The sequence below is a fragment of the Stegostoma tigrinum genome, chromosome 9 (assembly GCF_030684315.1).
Source record: "Stegostoma tigrinum isolate sSteTig4 chromosome 9, sSteTig4.hap1, whole genome shotgun sequence".
Classification (NCBI taxonomy): domain Eukaryota; kingdom Metazoa; phylum Chordata; class Chondrichthyes; order Orectolobiformes; family Stegostomatidae; genus Stegostoma; species Stegostoma tigrinum.
Window position 1 is genome coordinate 26,922,845 of NC_081362.1, and position 16,422 is coordinate 26,939,266.

Here is a 16,422-nt window from a genome sequence, read left to right on the forward strand (position 1 = left end):
ATTTTCTGCAGGGTCAGGTTGAGTAAAAAACAAGGATACTAAATAAGGTCAAACCTTTTCATTTTTAAAATTAACTGCATCCATTGTCCTGCAGCTACGATGCTAGTAATAGGCCTTCATTCCACATCCAACAATCTTGATACCTCATGCAGCATTATCCTCCTACGTTATTGTGCTTTAATTTGAAAAAAAGAGAAGAGATCTTGCTTTCTTAGGTCTGATGATATGTCTCTGACTTGAACCATTAACTCTACTAGTTTCTCTGCAAGCACTGTCAAACCTGGAATTTTCTGCATTTATTCCAGATTTCTATCTTCATACAGTATTTTGTGTTAGTGTAAAAAAAATTTTGTTTTTTTAATGAAGTCATTATTACTGCCAATAAATCCAGGGATCGTGCTGGTGGCTGACAATTCTGAACCTCTAAAGAAGAATTTCTTGGACTTTTAAAATACTGACAGTCAAATCAACTTTGAAACAAACAGCTGATTTGTAAACCTGGGGAAAGGAGGCATTTGATATGAAAAGATAATAAGAACTGCCAATGTTGGAGCCTGAGATAACACAGTTTGGAGCTGGAGGAACACAGCAGGCCAGGCAGCATTAGAAGAGCAGGAAAGCTGATGTTTCGGATCAGGACCCTTCTTCAAGAAAAGGGTCTGAGAAAGGGTCCTGACCCAAAGTGTCAGCTTTCCTGCTCCTCCGATGCTACCTGGCCTGCTGTGTTAACTTAATATGAAAGTAGGGTTGCTTTCTGCCGTAAAATCAAAATTCAAAGCACACATCAAGCAAGAAGCACTGAACTTCCAAAATTCCATCAGTAGATTCAGCATTGAAACAATCAGTTCAAAATAAAAAGGAGACTGTAACCTTCAATTAAAGAACCATCTCCTGATGCCATTTTGTACATACTGTGAACAAACAGCATTCAAATGGCAGATTCAGCATTGAAAGAAACGCACAATGAACTGGTATGATGTAAATAAAACTACAGTAACTCCCAAAATTGGAAACTAATGGGAAAATTAGAATGGATGCACAGCCCACTCTCACCAGCACCCATTCCTGCTAAATGAAGCTCTCAAATTCTAAGAACCTGTGACTAAAACCTTCTGCCAAACACCACATGGTAAGGTCTTCCAAACTCCCTGCACTTGGGATGGTCAAGGGCACAGGTCCACTAAACAATTATCACTGCTTGATATGCATCAACAGTCTCTGGAATTAAGTGAGACAAGCAATACTTCCCTCTTTTTATACTTCACTCCCTTTGAAATTAAGACAAATGATCCATTGCCTTCCCTAGTACTTGAACCTGCATCCTAGCTTTTTGTGATTTATGTGCATGGACTTTGATTTTGCCTTGCATTGCAACTTTTTGCAGTTTTTCTCTATTTAAATAATACTCAGCAACTCTATTTTTCCTGTCAAAGTGCATAATTTCACCTTTTACCACATTACATTTCATCTGTCCAGGTTTGAACTAAAGCTGTAATAAGGTCAGAAGCTGAGTGACCATGATGGAACCCAAACTGGGTATTAGTAAATAGCTTGTTGCTAAGCAACTGTTGCTTGATGACATTGTCGTGTTGTGTGCCACAAGGTTTGGTGCTAGGTCCACTGTTTCTCGTTGTTTATATAAATGATTTGAATGTGAATATAGAATGCAGGGTTAGTAAGTTTGCAGATGACACCAAAGTGGGCTGAGTAGTGGACAATGAAGAAGTTAATTGTAGATCCCGAGGGAGTGTTGCTAAACAAGAGATCCAGGGGATGAAGGTGCACAGTTCCTTGAAAGTGGAGTTGCAGATAGGCAGGGTGGTAAAGAAGGCATTTGGCACACTTGCCTTTACTGGTCAGACACTGAGTATACAGGAATTGGGATGTCGCATTGTCACTGTACAGGGCATTGATAAGGCCACTTTCAAAATACTGCGTACAAATCTGGTTGGCCTTCTATAGGAAGAATGTTGTTAAACTCGAGAGAATGCAGAAAAAAATTACAAGGATGTTGCCAGGACCGGAGGGTTTAAATTATAGGGAAATGCTGAATAGGCTGGGGCTTTTCTCCTGGAGCATCAGAGGCTGATGGGTGACTATATAAAGGTTTATAAAATTGTGAGGGGCATAGATAGGGAGGCAGTGGCCTAGTTGTATTATCACTGAATTGTTAAACTGGAGACCCAGGAAATGTTCTGGAGAGCCAGCTTTAAATCCCACCACAGCAGAAGGTGGATTTAAATTTAATGAAAAATCTGAAATGAAGAGTCTAATGATGACCATGAGTCGATTGCTGATCGTGGGAAAAATCCACCCGGTTCAATACTGCCCTTTAGGGAAGGAAACTGCCATACTTAACTGGTCTGGCCTGCATGTGACGCCATACTCACAGCAATGTGGTTGACTCTTTAACAGTCCTCTGGGCAATTAAAGATGGGCAATAAATGCTGGCTAATCTCCATGTCTGGTCTATGCAGGTCTCTCAGTATTCTGTACATTTCAATGAAATCCCCCTCATCCTTCTAAACTCCATAGCATATGGATCCAGAGTTCTTAACTGCTCCGCATAAACCAAACAGCCATGAATCCTTATTTTCACCCCTGCAAAAGTGGGAAATAGTGTTCTTAGGTGTGAGATTTAGTATTTTCAAGGACTTCCATTATTTTAACCACAGGAGAAAATGCCACATCAAGACAGCAGCAAGTCAGATGTATCAGATTAAGTAGGTGTTTGAATATTTAATTTACATTATATTTTGGGAGATGCAGAGATTTGCAGAACTCAGTAGTTGTTCGTAAATATTATAAAACAAGTGATGTTAAGTCAGACCACATTTCACAAAAAACTGATAAAGGGATTATGAAGCATTTCAAATACTTTTGTGATTATCTGTAATTCAATCATATAACAATTCACAAAAAAACTTTTCTAAAACATAACTATATTGAGTTAAACTCATCATGCTTGAAATTAAAGGGTCTTACCCCCCATACAGCCAGTAGAATTTACTCTTTGAAACACACTTAGGTTTACACTTGGTGTGGGTGACTTCCTGTCTTGTCCCCTTTGATGATTCGGAGTGCGTTGCTGAATATTCTGAAACAGATCAATATAATGTGATTTGAAAGTAAAGTCTCGTTATGTGATAAAGTCTTCCGAGACTGCAGTCACCTTCAATTTCTTTGTCTGCCCTCTGCACTGTTTTGCAATGTTTTCATCCTTTCTCCACAGTACATGACTGTACTCAGCTAAGAATGCAAACCTCTTCTCAGGAAATTATTTTGACTGTTCTGAAGTTTGCTGTCAGGTCAGGGTAGCCAGGCTCATTCATAGATTTTCACTACACTTCTAAAAGCACATGCCTTACCTCCACTTAGTACTTCGTCCTTAATCAAAATCAGGAATTGGATGTGCACTCAAACAAGGGAATCAACTTGTTTCCTGTTACTCCACATTAAAATACCCAAACGTTAGCGTCATCTCAACTGACCAATAGCTCTACATGCCCATTTTTCACTTATCTATATAATGGCTCCACTATTAGTTAGCTATTCTGTTGGACTTCTGCTGTAAATATCAGTCAGAAACTGCAGCAGCAGCAGCTGCCAGCTCAGGTGGGACCTGAATGCTTGAATTCCCAACCTTGAGTGCAAGCATCCAAGATGATCTTGTGGATTACCTTGTTTTGGTTAACTCTATAAGACCACTGACAGTAGGGAGGGTAATAATTCCATAATGCAGGATTTCCTGATGCCTGACTCTCAGTCTGGACTCAAGGCAGCATTAGTACTGCACTTCACAGTGACACTAGTCACATTTTGTCAAAGGCAGTAGGAAATGAACTTGCCTAGTCAGGACTTCGACATGCTGTTATTTTAAAAATCCCTTAAAACGGCCCCTGGAATCAGGGAGCAAGAATCAAAAGCTTTCAAGATGGGAGAAAAGGGCAGAAGAAGAAAACTGCTGAAAGTTCACTTTTTAAGGCTATTCTTCTGAACCCGCAAGCTGAATTGGAAATTAGCTACAAAATGTACATTTTCTCATGCTATTTTGTTTCCAGACCTATAATATACCATAACTGAATCCAAATTGGCATATTGCTATGTGACATTTCCATTATAAGTTCAAACATCCATATTTATATTAGAAAACGCCTACAAAAAGGTGTTACTGATTCTGTAAATAACAAATTATTTGCACAGTAGCTCAGCGGTTAGTACTACTGCCTCACAGCACCAGGGACCCGGTTTGATTCCAGCCTCGGTGTGGAGTTTGTATGTTCTCCATGTCTGCATGGGTTTCCTCTGGGTGCGCTGGTTTCCTCCCACAGTCCGAAGATGTGCAGGTTAGCTGGATTGACCACACAAAATTGCCCATAGTGTTCAAGGATGTGCAGACTAGATGGATTAGTAACGGGAAATGCAGGGTTACAGGGATGGCAGGGTGAGCTGGGTCTGGTTGGGCTGCTCTTTGGAGAGTTGGTGTGGACTCGATGAGCTGAATGGCCTGCTTCCACACTGTAGGGATTCTATGTAGTTCAGACACAAGGGTTTTGAAAATTGTTTGTTTGGATGCCACTTTTACCTTCTTGGTTGAAATTTCTATCGTTCAAAATAAACCATTAATCAAAATAGCAAGAAAAATATCTTTCTTAATACCATGGTGAAGTATATCCATTGAATTGTATTTTGTATGTTCCAGTATGTGTTACTGAATTTTCCATGTGGAGGCCACAATCTGTGCATGTGTGTTGTTACGATAACAATACAGGGATAGCAAGCCAGACTAAATCAGACTTGCCAACACTGTACATCATGATACAGTGAAATTAAAATATTGAATGACCATCAAAGTTGCCCAACTGATTCCAGTCAGACTTTAAGAATGAGATATCAGACATTAAGTCTATAGCTTAAGGAGAAACCAACCATTTATTATCAATACTGTAACTTCAGCAGAGTGAGATTAAACAAGGAAATCTAATTAATATCTATGATTTAAATCAAATCTTCTTTGATCAAATCCCCTACTTACACATATAGACAGACAGACAGATAGATAGGCACAATTAAGGGATAAACTGGAAGAAAAATAAGTTATATTTAGCCAATTCAATAATCATTTCAATGATGAATATGAAATTCCTTAACATCCAATACAGAGTGGCAAAGAGACTTCACTGAGGAGCATTCTGGGAGAAGTAAGCTCAGTCACTATGACTGAACAGCAGATCGCGGAAGAACCCAGTGTCAAGGAAGGGTATACCAAAACATGAAATGTGGACATAATCAAGATTAAAGGTACCTGATCAATTAGTAAAGACTCAAGTCAAATAGTTGGCAATACCTAAATGATAACTACATGGATTGATCTTCAGGTCACTAAAGAATCGGGCTTGGTTTTGGTTCCTTCTGGGTGTAGCTTCTTCCTTCTCTTAAAAGACAATCATCATGCAATTGAATAAGAACTCATGAAATCAGTCTTACACTGAGAAAGCATTGTGTAACCGAGACCAGTGATCACTGCTTGATAATAATTCATAGGTAGATGAGTGTATGCTAATACTAAAATATACACGCATGGCAACAAAGGCTGCGACAGGTGCAAAATATATGCATTATCTGCTACACAAATCTCCTCTCAACTGACATCACTTTCATTATTCATTATTACACCCTTCAACAATTCATTATGACAATACCCAAATTTCACTAAATACAAGCTAGTCCTTCCGTCATTAATCAGTCTTCCCCAACTGAATTTTTACTATTCCATGATTATTCATTGCTCCAAATACTATTCATAATTGTCTCCAGCCTCTCTTAGTTGTAGAATATTCTGCCCATTTCATCCATCAAATCCTTCAATACTTTTCTCCCCATGTTATTATTCTCATTAGAGCTGACCCCTGTTACAACCACCAAGAAAACAACACATTCACTTCTTCATGAAGCCATTGTCATATTGAACAGCAAAGCAGGTTTGGTGAACCAAATAACCTACTCCTACTTCTGTATTCTATGTTTCTACAAAGTAGGGATATGGGCCATGCGTAGTTTGGTTTGGGATTATGGTTGGCATGGACTGGTTGTCCAAAGCATCTGTTTCCTTGCCATATGACTCTATGACTATACAACAAGCAGTAAATTTTCTGAGTAATTTCCCATATGTTGTAGGAACTATCTAATATTATTTCATTTGATAAACCCTTCATTGCTTCTGATCATACTTACCAAGGAAGGGTCAGGTATTGGTCTGTCCTGAAAATGTGTTTTCCATCCAGTTGGAGTTCCACTTCTGCTCCTTAAATGGACAGGAGACTTGACATGGATTTCTCGTACTTCTGTTTTCCTACCTTCAGGTCTTTTTGTTACATTTCCTGAAAGCTACGAGACATCCAAATTTTTCTTGTGAAAACTGTAGTCAATGTTCAGTCCACTTAATTGGTCTTACAAAATAACATGACAAGTTTGATTTAAATGCATTCCTTTTTAACGTCTATTTCTGATGATTCAGAGAAGTATAAGTCAATATTCAAACCATAGAATAGCACCATCATTAGCCATTTATAACCTATTAGACGAGTTTATGAAGATATAAAAAGATCTGAGTAGAAATGGGATAGGTAATTATGGTGACAAGTCATGGAAAGGCTAACATCACATCAACCAGCCACAATGCTGCTGAAATGTGGCTTCTTTAGCAAAAAGCTACAAGATTTTTTTCTCTATAATCTAAGTGTACATTAAATTATTGTCAATAACTCTCATATAATTAACCATTGTGTAAATATCTACTGACGGATGCTCTATTTGAGGAACATGAATATCCATCTTGAAATAGAAATCACCATACAAAGGTGAAAATAACTGCTTATACAACAGATGTGAAGGCTTACTGGTTAATACATCATGAATAAAGACAAGAGGGCATGTGATATATTTAAATACAAGCAAGAAAATGAGGCTAATGCAACATGAAATAAGCTAGATATGTTGAAGGATCTGTTGAGCACAACAAGGACAAAACTAAAGAAAAAAAACTTCGGAGTTCTGTTTTAAAACAGATACTGCAGAACAGACAAATTGAACAAAAAATGGATGCGTGATAGAAAAGAACATTGATTCGAAGTAGACGTTGTTAGATAGTTCGTTGACGGAGATAAAGATGCAGAAGTTCAGGAAGGTGAACAAAGAACCTGAGTGGGCTACATAAAGATAAATAATGGCAATGGCAAGCATAGCTGAAGAAACTCTAGATCCGCTTACAGAAACTGGATTTTCAAGGTGAAAAAGATACGTAATTAAATCAACAGAAGATTTGGATTGGGACAACTGAAATATATGATGTAAAAATTATCCTAAGGTGGGCATGGGTAAAGGGAGAGCTGGGGAATCCTTTAATAATTTATTGATGATATAGGAAATTATAGCTTTTGTAAAATGTATTATGATTTTCTATGTCTTTATCATCTTGTGCTTTTATCAATTAAAATTTATGATTTTAAGAAAGCAACATAATCAGGCATTTATATATTTTGCAAGAGGAAAAGAAACGGGGTCAATGCTTTTGATCAATAAAGTTAGTGAAAAACTCAAGAATATAAAGGAAATCATGATTAAGAATTCAAATTAGTATTCCATTAAATGTTTTTCAAATTTTTAAAAGACTTATTTAGACATACATCAAGTATCAAAGATCCAAGAAGTAGTTCCAACAGATACTTATCATATCTCTAGCAATCAGAATGTGAGGAGATGGTCATACGAAAATCCACAAGGAAATTAGAAGAACCAAAAATCTGTGGATGGAAGAGATATTCTATGGAACAAACAGCAGGACAAAGTAACGAAGGGAAAATATAAAGAAAATATCATGTTTCCATTGTAATAAAACTGAACACGGCAAAACTAATGGAACTAAAATGGGACACTAGTGGCAATAATGGAAATGCCTAAAAATTCTTAAAGTGGTACTGGGGGAAAGGAATTGGATATTGAAACTTCAGTTGAAGTTCAAACATAAATGTTTCCTTAGGGATTACTAAGAAGGGAAGATGACAAGAAAGAAAATTCTTCCTCAAATATTGAAAGAATCAGGTTGTTGGAGCTTCTGAATATTTTATTTCAAAGGGAGAGTTTTTCCTCAATCTTCAAATCAAAGAGGTGAATCAATAGAGATATTGAGACTGGAACAAGCCAGTCATTTATGCTGGCTGATAATATCCTTTGTCTTCCACAGTGGTTAATGGGAGGTAGAAAATATTCATTTGTCGTACACATGCAAGTTAAAAACCAGTCAAATAAAGTTCGATTAAAGTAGTTGGAGAAGTTGTAGTTCAAGTAATGAAATGAATCCCTTTTGAAAGATAACAAAGTGTGGGGCTGGGTGAACCCAGCAGGCCAAGCAGCATAAAAGATGATGTTTCAGGCCTAGACCCTTCATCCCGAAACGTCAGCTTTTGTGCTCCTAAGATGCTGCTTGGCCTGCTGTGTTCATCCAGCCCCACACTTCATTATCTTGGATTCTCCAGCATCTGCAGTTCCCATTATCTCTGGTCACCCTTTTGAAAGAATTGATTTTTATCCTTGGAAATGCTCATTCAAATGAATTGGTTTCAAAAGTGGTAGAACAACAAGTAGACATTAAAGAAAGCATGCAGAAGGAATGTCCTGGATTGTTTCCCAATTTTTTTTGTGACTAGATCTCAGGCCCTTAGACCAGGATATAAACAGGAGGAAGTCTGTGATAAAGATGACTTGGAAATTCAGTTGTCAGGCATAGTTATTGAACATTTAATAAAAAAGGGCGAAGGAAAAGGGAGTGAGACATATTCTTTAATAAAAATGTAATACTCAGAAATTGAATCAGAATCAAAAAATGATTGTTATTATATGAAAGAGAAAGAGCTAATGAGGAAATGCCAGCGGACGAGGAATGAGAAGTAGTCCAACAGGTGATAGCTCCATTTGAGTACTTCAATGAAATATCGCAAGTTGATTACAAAATTCCAATGGCTGGTCATTTTGTGAATTAAGAAAATACAGATTAAATTACTAAAACATTTTGATGGAGTACGTTTACGTAAAAGAAGTAGTCAATGTTTTCCAGATATGTTGTACCTGTCAGCAATTGGGAAATCCCCAAACATCAGTTAAACAAATACTTTTAATTCTGGTAGCAGTGTACGTAGCGCAATTTAGCAGCGTTTTTTTTTAACACCCTACCTAAAACTAAGAATGAGAATCAATATCATTTAACAATTATCAATGTGTTGACAGAAATTCCTGAAGCAGTGCCTTTGGAGAAAATTATGACAGTGAGAAAATAGTTGTGTTTTTAAACAAGTTGTAGATTAACCAAATAAATACAATCAGGTCAAAGTTCAGATTTGATGTCACAAATATTTTAAAAAATGAACACTTTTTGAAAATAGAACAATTTACATCTTCAATTTATGACTCACAACTTCAAACAGCAATGGAAAGATGTCATCAAACTTTAAAGTGGTTGAGCTTATTCTTAGGAATATCCCAATAACTGGGATAAAGGAATTCTGTTGTTACTGTTTGCCATAGGGAGCCTCCAAATAAGTAAACAGGATTAAATCCCGTTTGAACATGTGATAAGTGGACCCCTTAAATTAGTCAGAGAAATTTATAAAGACAGAAACTATGTCTATGACTTTTCAACGTATGTATTGATTTGCAGAAAAAAAAACTAACCAATGTTTACCAAAAAGAATTTGGAGAGTGAGCAAAAAATGATTAAAATTAGAACAGACAGAAAAAAACCAAACCATGAAATTTTATTGCTGGAGAAATAGGACTGAATTTTCCCAAAAAATGGCCGTATCAATTTCACGGAGGGCTTCTCTCTCTGAGCTCAACTATAAACTCTCTGCTGCTCACCTCATAAAAATGCACCATGCCTCTATGATGCCATTCTCATGCTATCTCGTGCTTCATCAAATGGGAAGGAAATGAAAAATATAAGATTCTAGGGCATATAATTAGCACAGGTAACACTTCATTGTAAATAGGATATCACATTCATAAATATATTGACACTTTAAATCATCACTTGTATGACAAACTGACATTGTATTTGCAAATACAAGAATAAAGCTGCAGAGGCTACCCAGCCTTAGTGCCATTAGTCTTTCTCTAATGTCCAGTGTAGCATAACATCTCATCATTGCTCAATATGGGACTGTCACATTTTAGAAAGCTGTCAAATGGATATTAACATTCACTTTTCCTGTTGATTAATAAAAGTTAAGAAAGACAAACAAAATGCTGCATTTATATCTGGATCTAAACAGTGATTCTTTTCCATTAGAGCAACAACAAATATGCAGACAATGACTGATGACATCACCCAACTCGGATCTATTAGGAGCGGGTGTCAATTAAGTCCCGTCTGGCTTGTTGTGCTAAATGCTGTGCCATTCCACCATGGTGAATGTTCCTCCAGTTCATTGTCCTTTTCTTGCTTTTTGAAAGACTTCTGACGCTTTCCCAGCACAGTATCTATCACATGTGGAGCGCAGCATGCAAGGATTACTTGACACATTTTGTGTAGAGCACACAGCAAGGCCCCCAGATCAATCCAAACATTAAATCTCATCATCAAGAGGCCTAACAGCTGCTCTACAATGACCGTTGTGGAATAACATGTCGCATTATCTAAGTTCAGCCTCAATCAAGGGGTTGTTAATGAAGCCATCTTCCATGGTTGTAAAAGGTAGCCACTGTCTACCAGCAAACATCCTTGTAAAGGCACCTGGCCCTTGAAATGAAGCAGGAACATGGGTGTTCTCAAGACTATAGGTATCATGGAAATCTCCAGGGTATCTGGCTCAGATGTTTAAGATGAGGTACTGATGATCACTGATGAGTTATACAGCAGTCACATTGACAGTCACTGGAATAGGAAGACTACCTTTCCCTTCAGATTATAAGTCCTGCTCCAGCAGATGACATGGTTTCGTGATGGTGCTCCAGGACATTGTCATTTGCTGGCAGCAAAAAGCCTTGCTCATCTATAGGAAATGACACTGAGGACAATAGACACCGGGCCTTCTGTACCGCCTCAGCCTCATGAGGAGCCATTCACCTGTGACTTTTTCTTGTGGAGGCTATTTGGCAACATTGGAGGTTGCTGCTGGTCCTCAGATAGCTGGTGCATTTGATCCTCCTCCATTTCTCTGCACCTTTGCTGTTCAACAACCACAAGCAATGACAACACATTTAACATCATTAACAACAACGAAATTAGAAACTATAAAGTTCCTCATTTAGGTGATCAGCCAGTAGTTGCATTACACATAAATGACAGTTCTCTCAATATAGTGGGACATGGAGGACTACCAAATAACTGCACATGGACTTTTGACCTAGTAAACCTTATACCAACTTTTGTAGTAGAAATATATAGGATATTGTAAGCCTGAAAGGTTCATTCATTTTGGTGATTTTATAATATATTTCTATGTGATTTTTATATCATTTAGATGATATTTCATAATAATGAGCAGCAGAAATAAATTCAAAATAAATATTTAATACCTTCAGCTCAGAATCTGCAGGAGTCAGTCTTCTCTCCATAGGCATTCTTCTTCCAGTTGGAGTTGAACTACGGCTCCTATGCCTGTATGAGACTGTTTGTGATGTGCCTTTAATGATGGCATCTGATACCTAGATGTTATTGAATGTGAAAGTTATTATTATAACAAAGTATCATGATAACACATTGTGTATAGCAAGAAACAAATTTACTTTTGCTCATCAGGGATCAATCACAATGCATTATTTCAGGGGCAAAATGACTTTGAATTCTTCTTTGCTATTTGGTGTTATAGCATGCAATTTGAGCAAACAATTCTTAACAGTGAAGTTCCCAATATATGCTGTGTCAAATAGCTTCCCACATGCAGATCATAGGAAAAATGTGAGGCCTCCTAAGCTTTGAGAGTGACATTCAAATGCCAGGCCTATGAAAGGATAGAATTATTGAGCCATGTTGAATGTGACATGATTGGAACAGTCTTCTGCTACTTTGCGTCCTACTGGGTAAAGCTGTGTCTCCAGCTTTGCACAGCACATGACCTTCTGAAAGGGGAAAACGCCAAGCAGGAAGGGTATATTTGTATGGAAAAGCATTTAGATGCTATTAATTAAATAGGAACGATGTCAACACACCACCTCACCCTCCAACTTGCCTCATCATCAACAAAATTCTAGATAACATACTACAGACATGAGAAAATAGAAATAAAAATACAAAATGCTCAAAATCCTTGGCACAATTTATGAGAATCAATGGAAAATTAGATTTCACATTTCAGACTGGAAACTCATCATCCTGATCCTGCATCAGAACATTGTTGCGAGCCTGAATGGAAAATTAGTTGAAATCCAGCAGATCCATGATCTGCTCAATTTATGAGCTGGACATCCAATAAAAATGGGTAAGGGCAGCCCATTTGACCTGTTTGTATCTTCAACCACTTATTCTTGCCTAACCCAATAACTTTTCACCCCTTGCTAGTCAAGAATCTATATACTTACACTTTAAAAATATTCAATGACTCTCCCTCTGCTGCTCAGCGAGGAAGAGAACTTCAAAGACTCATGACCCACTGAGAGAGAAATAAAAATCTCTTCATCTCTGTCTTAAATAGGAGACCCTTCATTTTTAAACTGCAAACCCTGCTTTTAGCTGTACAAAACTACTCATGCTAATGTGATTTCTATATCTAAGAATGGAGCCAGGACAAATCTAGGAAACTATAAAAAAGTTAAACATCTGTGGTAAGAAAAATAATGAAACAGAAAATGGTCCTGAAATTGAAAATATAATTAAGCATAATCAGTACAGATTGCAAACCAAGCTTTTTGAATTCTTTGGAAAAGTAACAAAAACTGCAGGTAAAGATACTTAAATAATGCAATAATATTGATATCCAAAGAAAAAGGAAGGCACAGCAGACTCAACTAAAATTGGATAGCATAGAGTCAGAACACATATGTCACAATGGATAGAAAGCTGATCACAAAATAGTAAATAGAAAGCAGGGCTAAAGGCAATTATTCAGAATGGCAAAAAGTGTCCTATTAGAATTCTTGCTGGACCACTGTTATTTGTCACTTATGTTCATGATATGGACTGAGAAAAGAGAAGCACCATTTCAAAATTTACAAGCAAACCAAATTAAGGTTTATTCAAAGGAGGACTGCAAGAAAACACAGACTATATTTATCAAAATGCAAAAGGACATGTAATTGGCAAATATCTTCCAACATAGATTAAGTGCACAGTCAAGATGTTTAACAGAGGCCTCATCTTCCTGCATAGGTAAACATATAATATCTTTTCGCACTATGCAAAGTGCAGCGTAAGAGTTCTCTTCTGTATCTTGATCAACATTTATTGTTCAAATAATACCGAACACAGATGATCATATATTATATCACTACTTATCATGTTGCTTTTTGTGGTACCTTGCAGCGTCTAAATTAGTTGTTAAGTTTTCTACACTAGAACAGCTGCACCTTAGAGGTATTTCATTGTTGCAAAGCATTAGGGATGTTCTGACATTGTGAAAGTTCTACATAAATGCAAAATCTACTTTCCTTAAATGAAATAAATCTATCATGTCGAACAAAGTGTGGAGCTGAATGAACACAGCAGGCCAAGCAGCATCTCAGGAGCTTGGCCTGCTGTGTTCATCCAGCTCCACATGTTGTTATCTTGGATTCTCCAGCATCTGCAGTTCCCATTATCACTATCATGTTGAACAGTTCTTTAACTATTGTTCTCTCTGTAACTTTAAACCACAGCAGTGGCTTTGATCAAAATTCTGCAATTAACAATATTGAACAATACTAAATTTCATACTGGTGTTTCAGATTTCTTGCTGCTCTCAGTCTTTTTCTCAGGCTCCTGATGTTGACAGTCTACGGCTTTCAACTCATCACGTAGTTCAATGTTTTCCTTGGTCAATGTGTCAATCTGGTTTCGAAGACATTTGTGGGCATGACACCACCTTGATTCATTTTTTCTAAAGTCTTCCTGGAGCTGACTAAGCTGTTGCTTCAAAAACTAATAAGATTAGAGAGGAAGGGAACAAATAACCGTCATGAATAAACAACATGAAATAAATAGTTTCAAAACAGTAAAATACACGTCGCACATTCTGAAATTTGGTAGTATACAATTTCAATGTTTAACTTAAAGTGTTCATATTATGGGTCATCATGAAATGACATTAAAAAAGGATTACATTTACATAGGCACTTGCCATTTCTACACTGATGCAAGGGTGTACAAACAATGCAATAGTAAAACACAGTTGAGAAAGTTTAATTAAAAAAGAAAATATGAATATCCACATCTGCATAGCGTTCAATGCACATGGATCTTATAGTGAGTAAAGCAAGCCTGGTAGGAATGACATCTACTGGCACCAAACAGCTCAGAAAATAAAATACTCTGCTGCATAATTAAAGAAATGTTATACCTTGAGCATGTAGGATAAACAAAACATCTGAAAATATGTTTTCAAGTCTGTTACTCTATTGGGGTATTAGGTACAAGTTTTTAATCCCCACGCAGGGTTACAAATGACTGCCGATTGATCCAGAAAGCTGGACACTAGTTGGCTGAGTAAACTGACATGTAGATCAGTTTCAATTTGTTTTTGCTGCGAGATTTCAACAACTTCAGCAACCAATACATTACAATGGTGACCGCTGTTGGTGCTTTTCAGTAATAAGTATATTCCAGTTATGTTTGAAAGATCTGGTTCCGATTATGTCTCTGATGGTGAAAATTAGACATGGTTGGGTCCTGTTTGATTAGTGGTTGTCTAGGTAAGTGAAAGAGAACAGTAAAAATTAACCTTGGGCAATAATTAATTCATGTCTAATTTTTCAAAAATGCAAACAAAAACTAAGTGGGTGTGAACTAGGATGCCAATTTACAACATTTTTGTAACACTTCCCAATGATGAAATTTACAACTGATACCTTTTTCTGTTTCTTCTTCATGAGCTCTCTGTTCAAAGGTAAGTATTTGGTGAATCATGGCAAAAGTGTCCATGATTTTATACTATGGTCTGCCTGAAGAGGCAGGCCATAACTCTATCTGCTGAAATAGGGCTCTGCAAATTTTGCTAATCTGATCCATATACTAGTTGCTGAATCAATTCAGCTAATCAGCCCTTTTTATTCACATTAATGTTGACTGAAGAATTATTTGCATTTTTCAGATCCTGACTTACCTCCATCTCTTCATTCTCTTTCTTATCAAAAATAGATCCGGTTGCTGAGAATTCTTCAGACAATTGCTTCGCTTTTTGTAGTTTCTTCATCTCCTCCTTCTTGTACTCATCTAAACGAGCTATTTCTTCAATCTTCTCATGTTCAAACTGATCCATCCTTTTTCTAGTAAACAACAAAATGACAAATTCATATACTCCAGCTATATTGCTGTTTAAGGGGTTGATACAGCCCCAGAACCAATCTTTTTCCATTCTTCCTAAGCTGAAGTTAGGTGCAACACAAGTTGTTTTTTGGGCAATTCCAGATAATTTTATTGTGTTCTCCATATCATGTCAACAAAGAAATGCATCTTAGAAGAGCTTTATTTCCCAAAAATGGGAAGCTACTTGGGCTTTGCCTGCAGTTTGTCTGGCTGCTGTCCAAAGTGTCAACAATTTATTACGTGCAGGAGGCCTTGTCATTGATCCATTGCACCTGTGACATTGATCATATGGCTAACATGGGTTTCATTCTCTCCACTTCAAGAAATTGAACACAAAATGTAGTACTGAGAAGCATTGTGCTGTTGGAACTACTATCATTTGTTAAACTGAAATCTGTCTGTCTTCTCTGGTGGACATAAACTAACCAATGGTACTATTTTGCAAAATATACTTCTTCACTGCATCCTGTTCAAACATAATCCTCTGTTGACATTACTTAAATCAAATTGTCCTATCTTGATCAGATAGCTGTTTGTAAAGCCTGTCTGAGTTAGCTTTAATGCATTCTAAGGTTCAAAAATTAAAATATCAAAGTTAGTTCAAGAGCATTGAAAATTGTCCGCAAATATCATGAAGAAGTTATGGGGAGAAATCAAACTTTCTGAAGAGACGACATTACTTACATCATTAAATTTACATTGTCGGTTGAACTAACTCCAGAGGCCAGTATCCCCTCACCAAGTCACCCTTTACCTACATGTGGAGAGTCATTGACACTGATCCAGCTTCCTCAAAGCCAGCTCTCAGACTGAATAGAATGACACTCCTATTCTTACCTGTCAGCCAGGGCTCATTGACTGGACCAGATTAACAGCCACAATCAGGGAACTCATATTCTATGAGGACCGCTTGGCTAGCCTCGTTACGATCA

General features: G+C 37.2%; 1 protein-coding gene across 1 annotated transcript in view; it reads right to left on the reverse strand.

The window, feature by feature from the left end:
* The window catches only part of si:ch211-140l13.3 (centromere protein J), a 169,064-nt gene that overhangs the window by 41,542 nt on the left and 111,100 nt on the right, over positions 1-16,422 (reverse strand). Inside the window, exons 9-13 of the mRNA XM_059648436.1 lie at positions 15,288-15,450; positions 13,904-14,107; positions 11,572-11,700; positions 6,235-6,387; positions 2,986-3,097 (exon numbers count right to left, since the gene is read on the reverse strand). Of these exons, the coding sequence (XP_059504419.1) occupies positions 2,986-3,097; positions 6,235-6,387; positions 11,572-11,700; positions 13,904-14,107; positions 15,288-15,450 (761 nt within the window). The remainder of the gene's footprint in view (positions 1-2,985; positions 3,098-6,234; positions 6,388-11,571; positions 11,701-13,903; positions 14,108-15,287; positions 15,451-16,422) is intronic.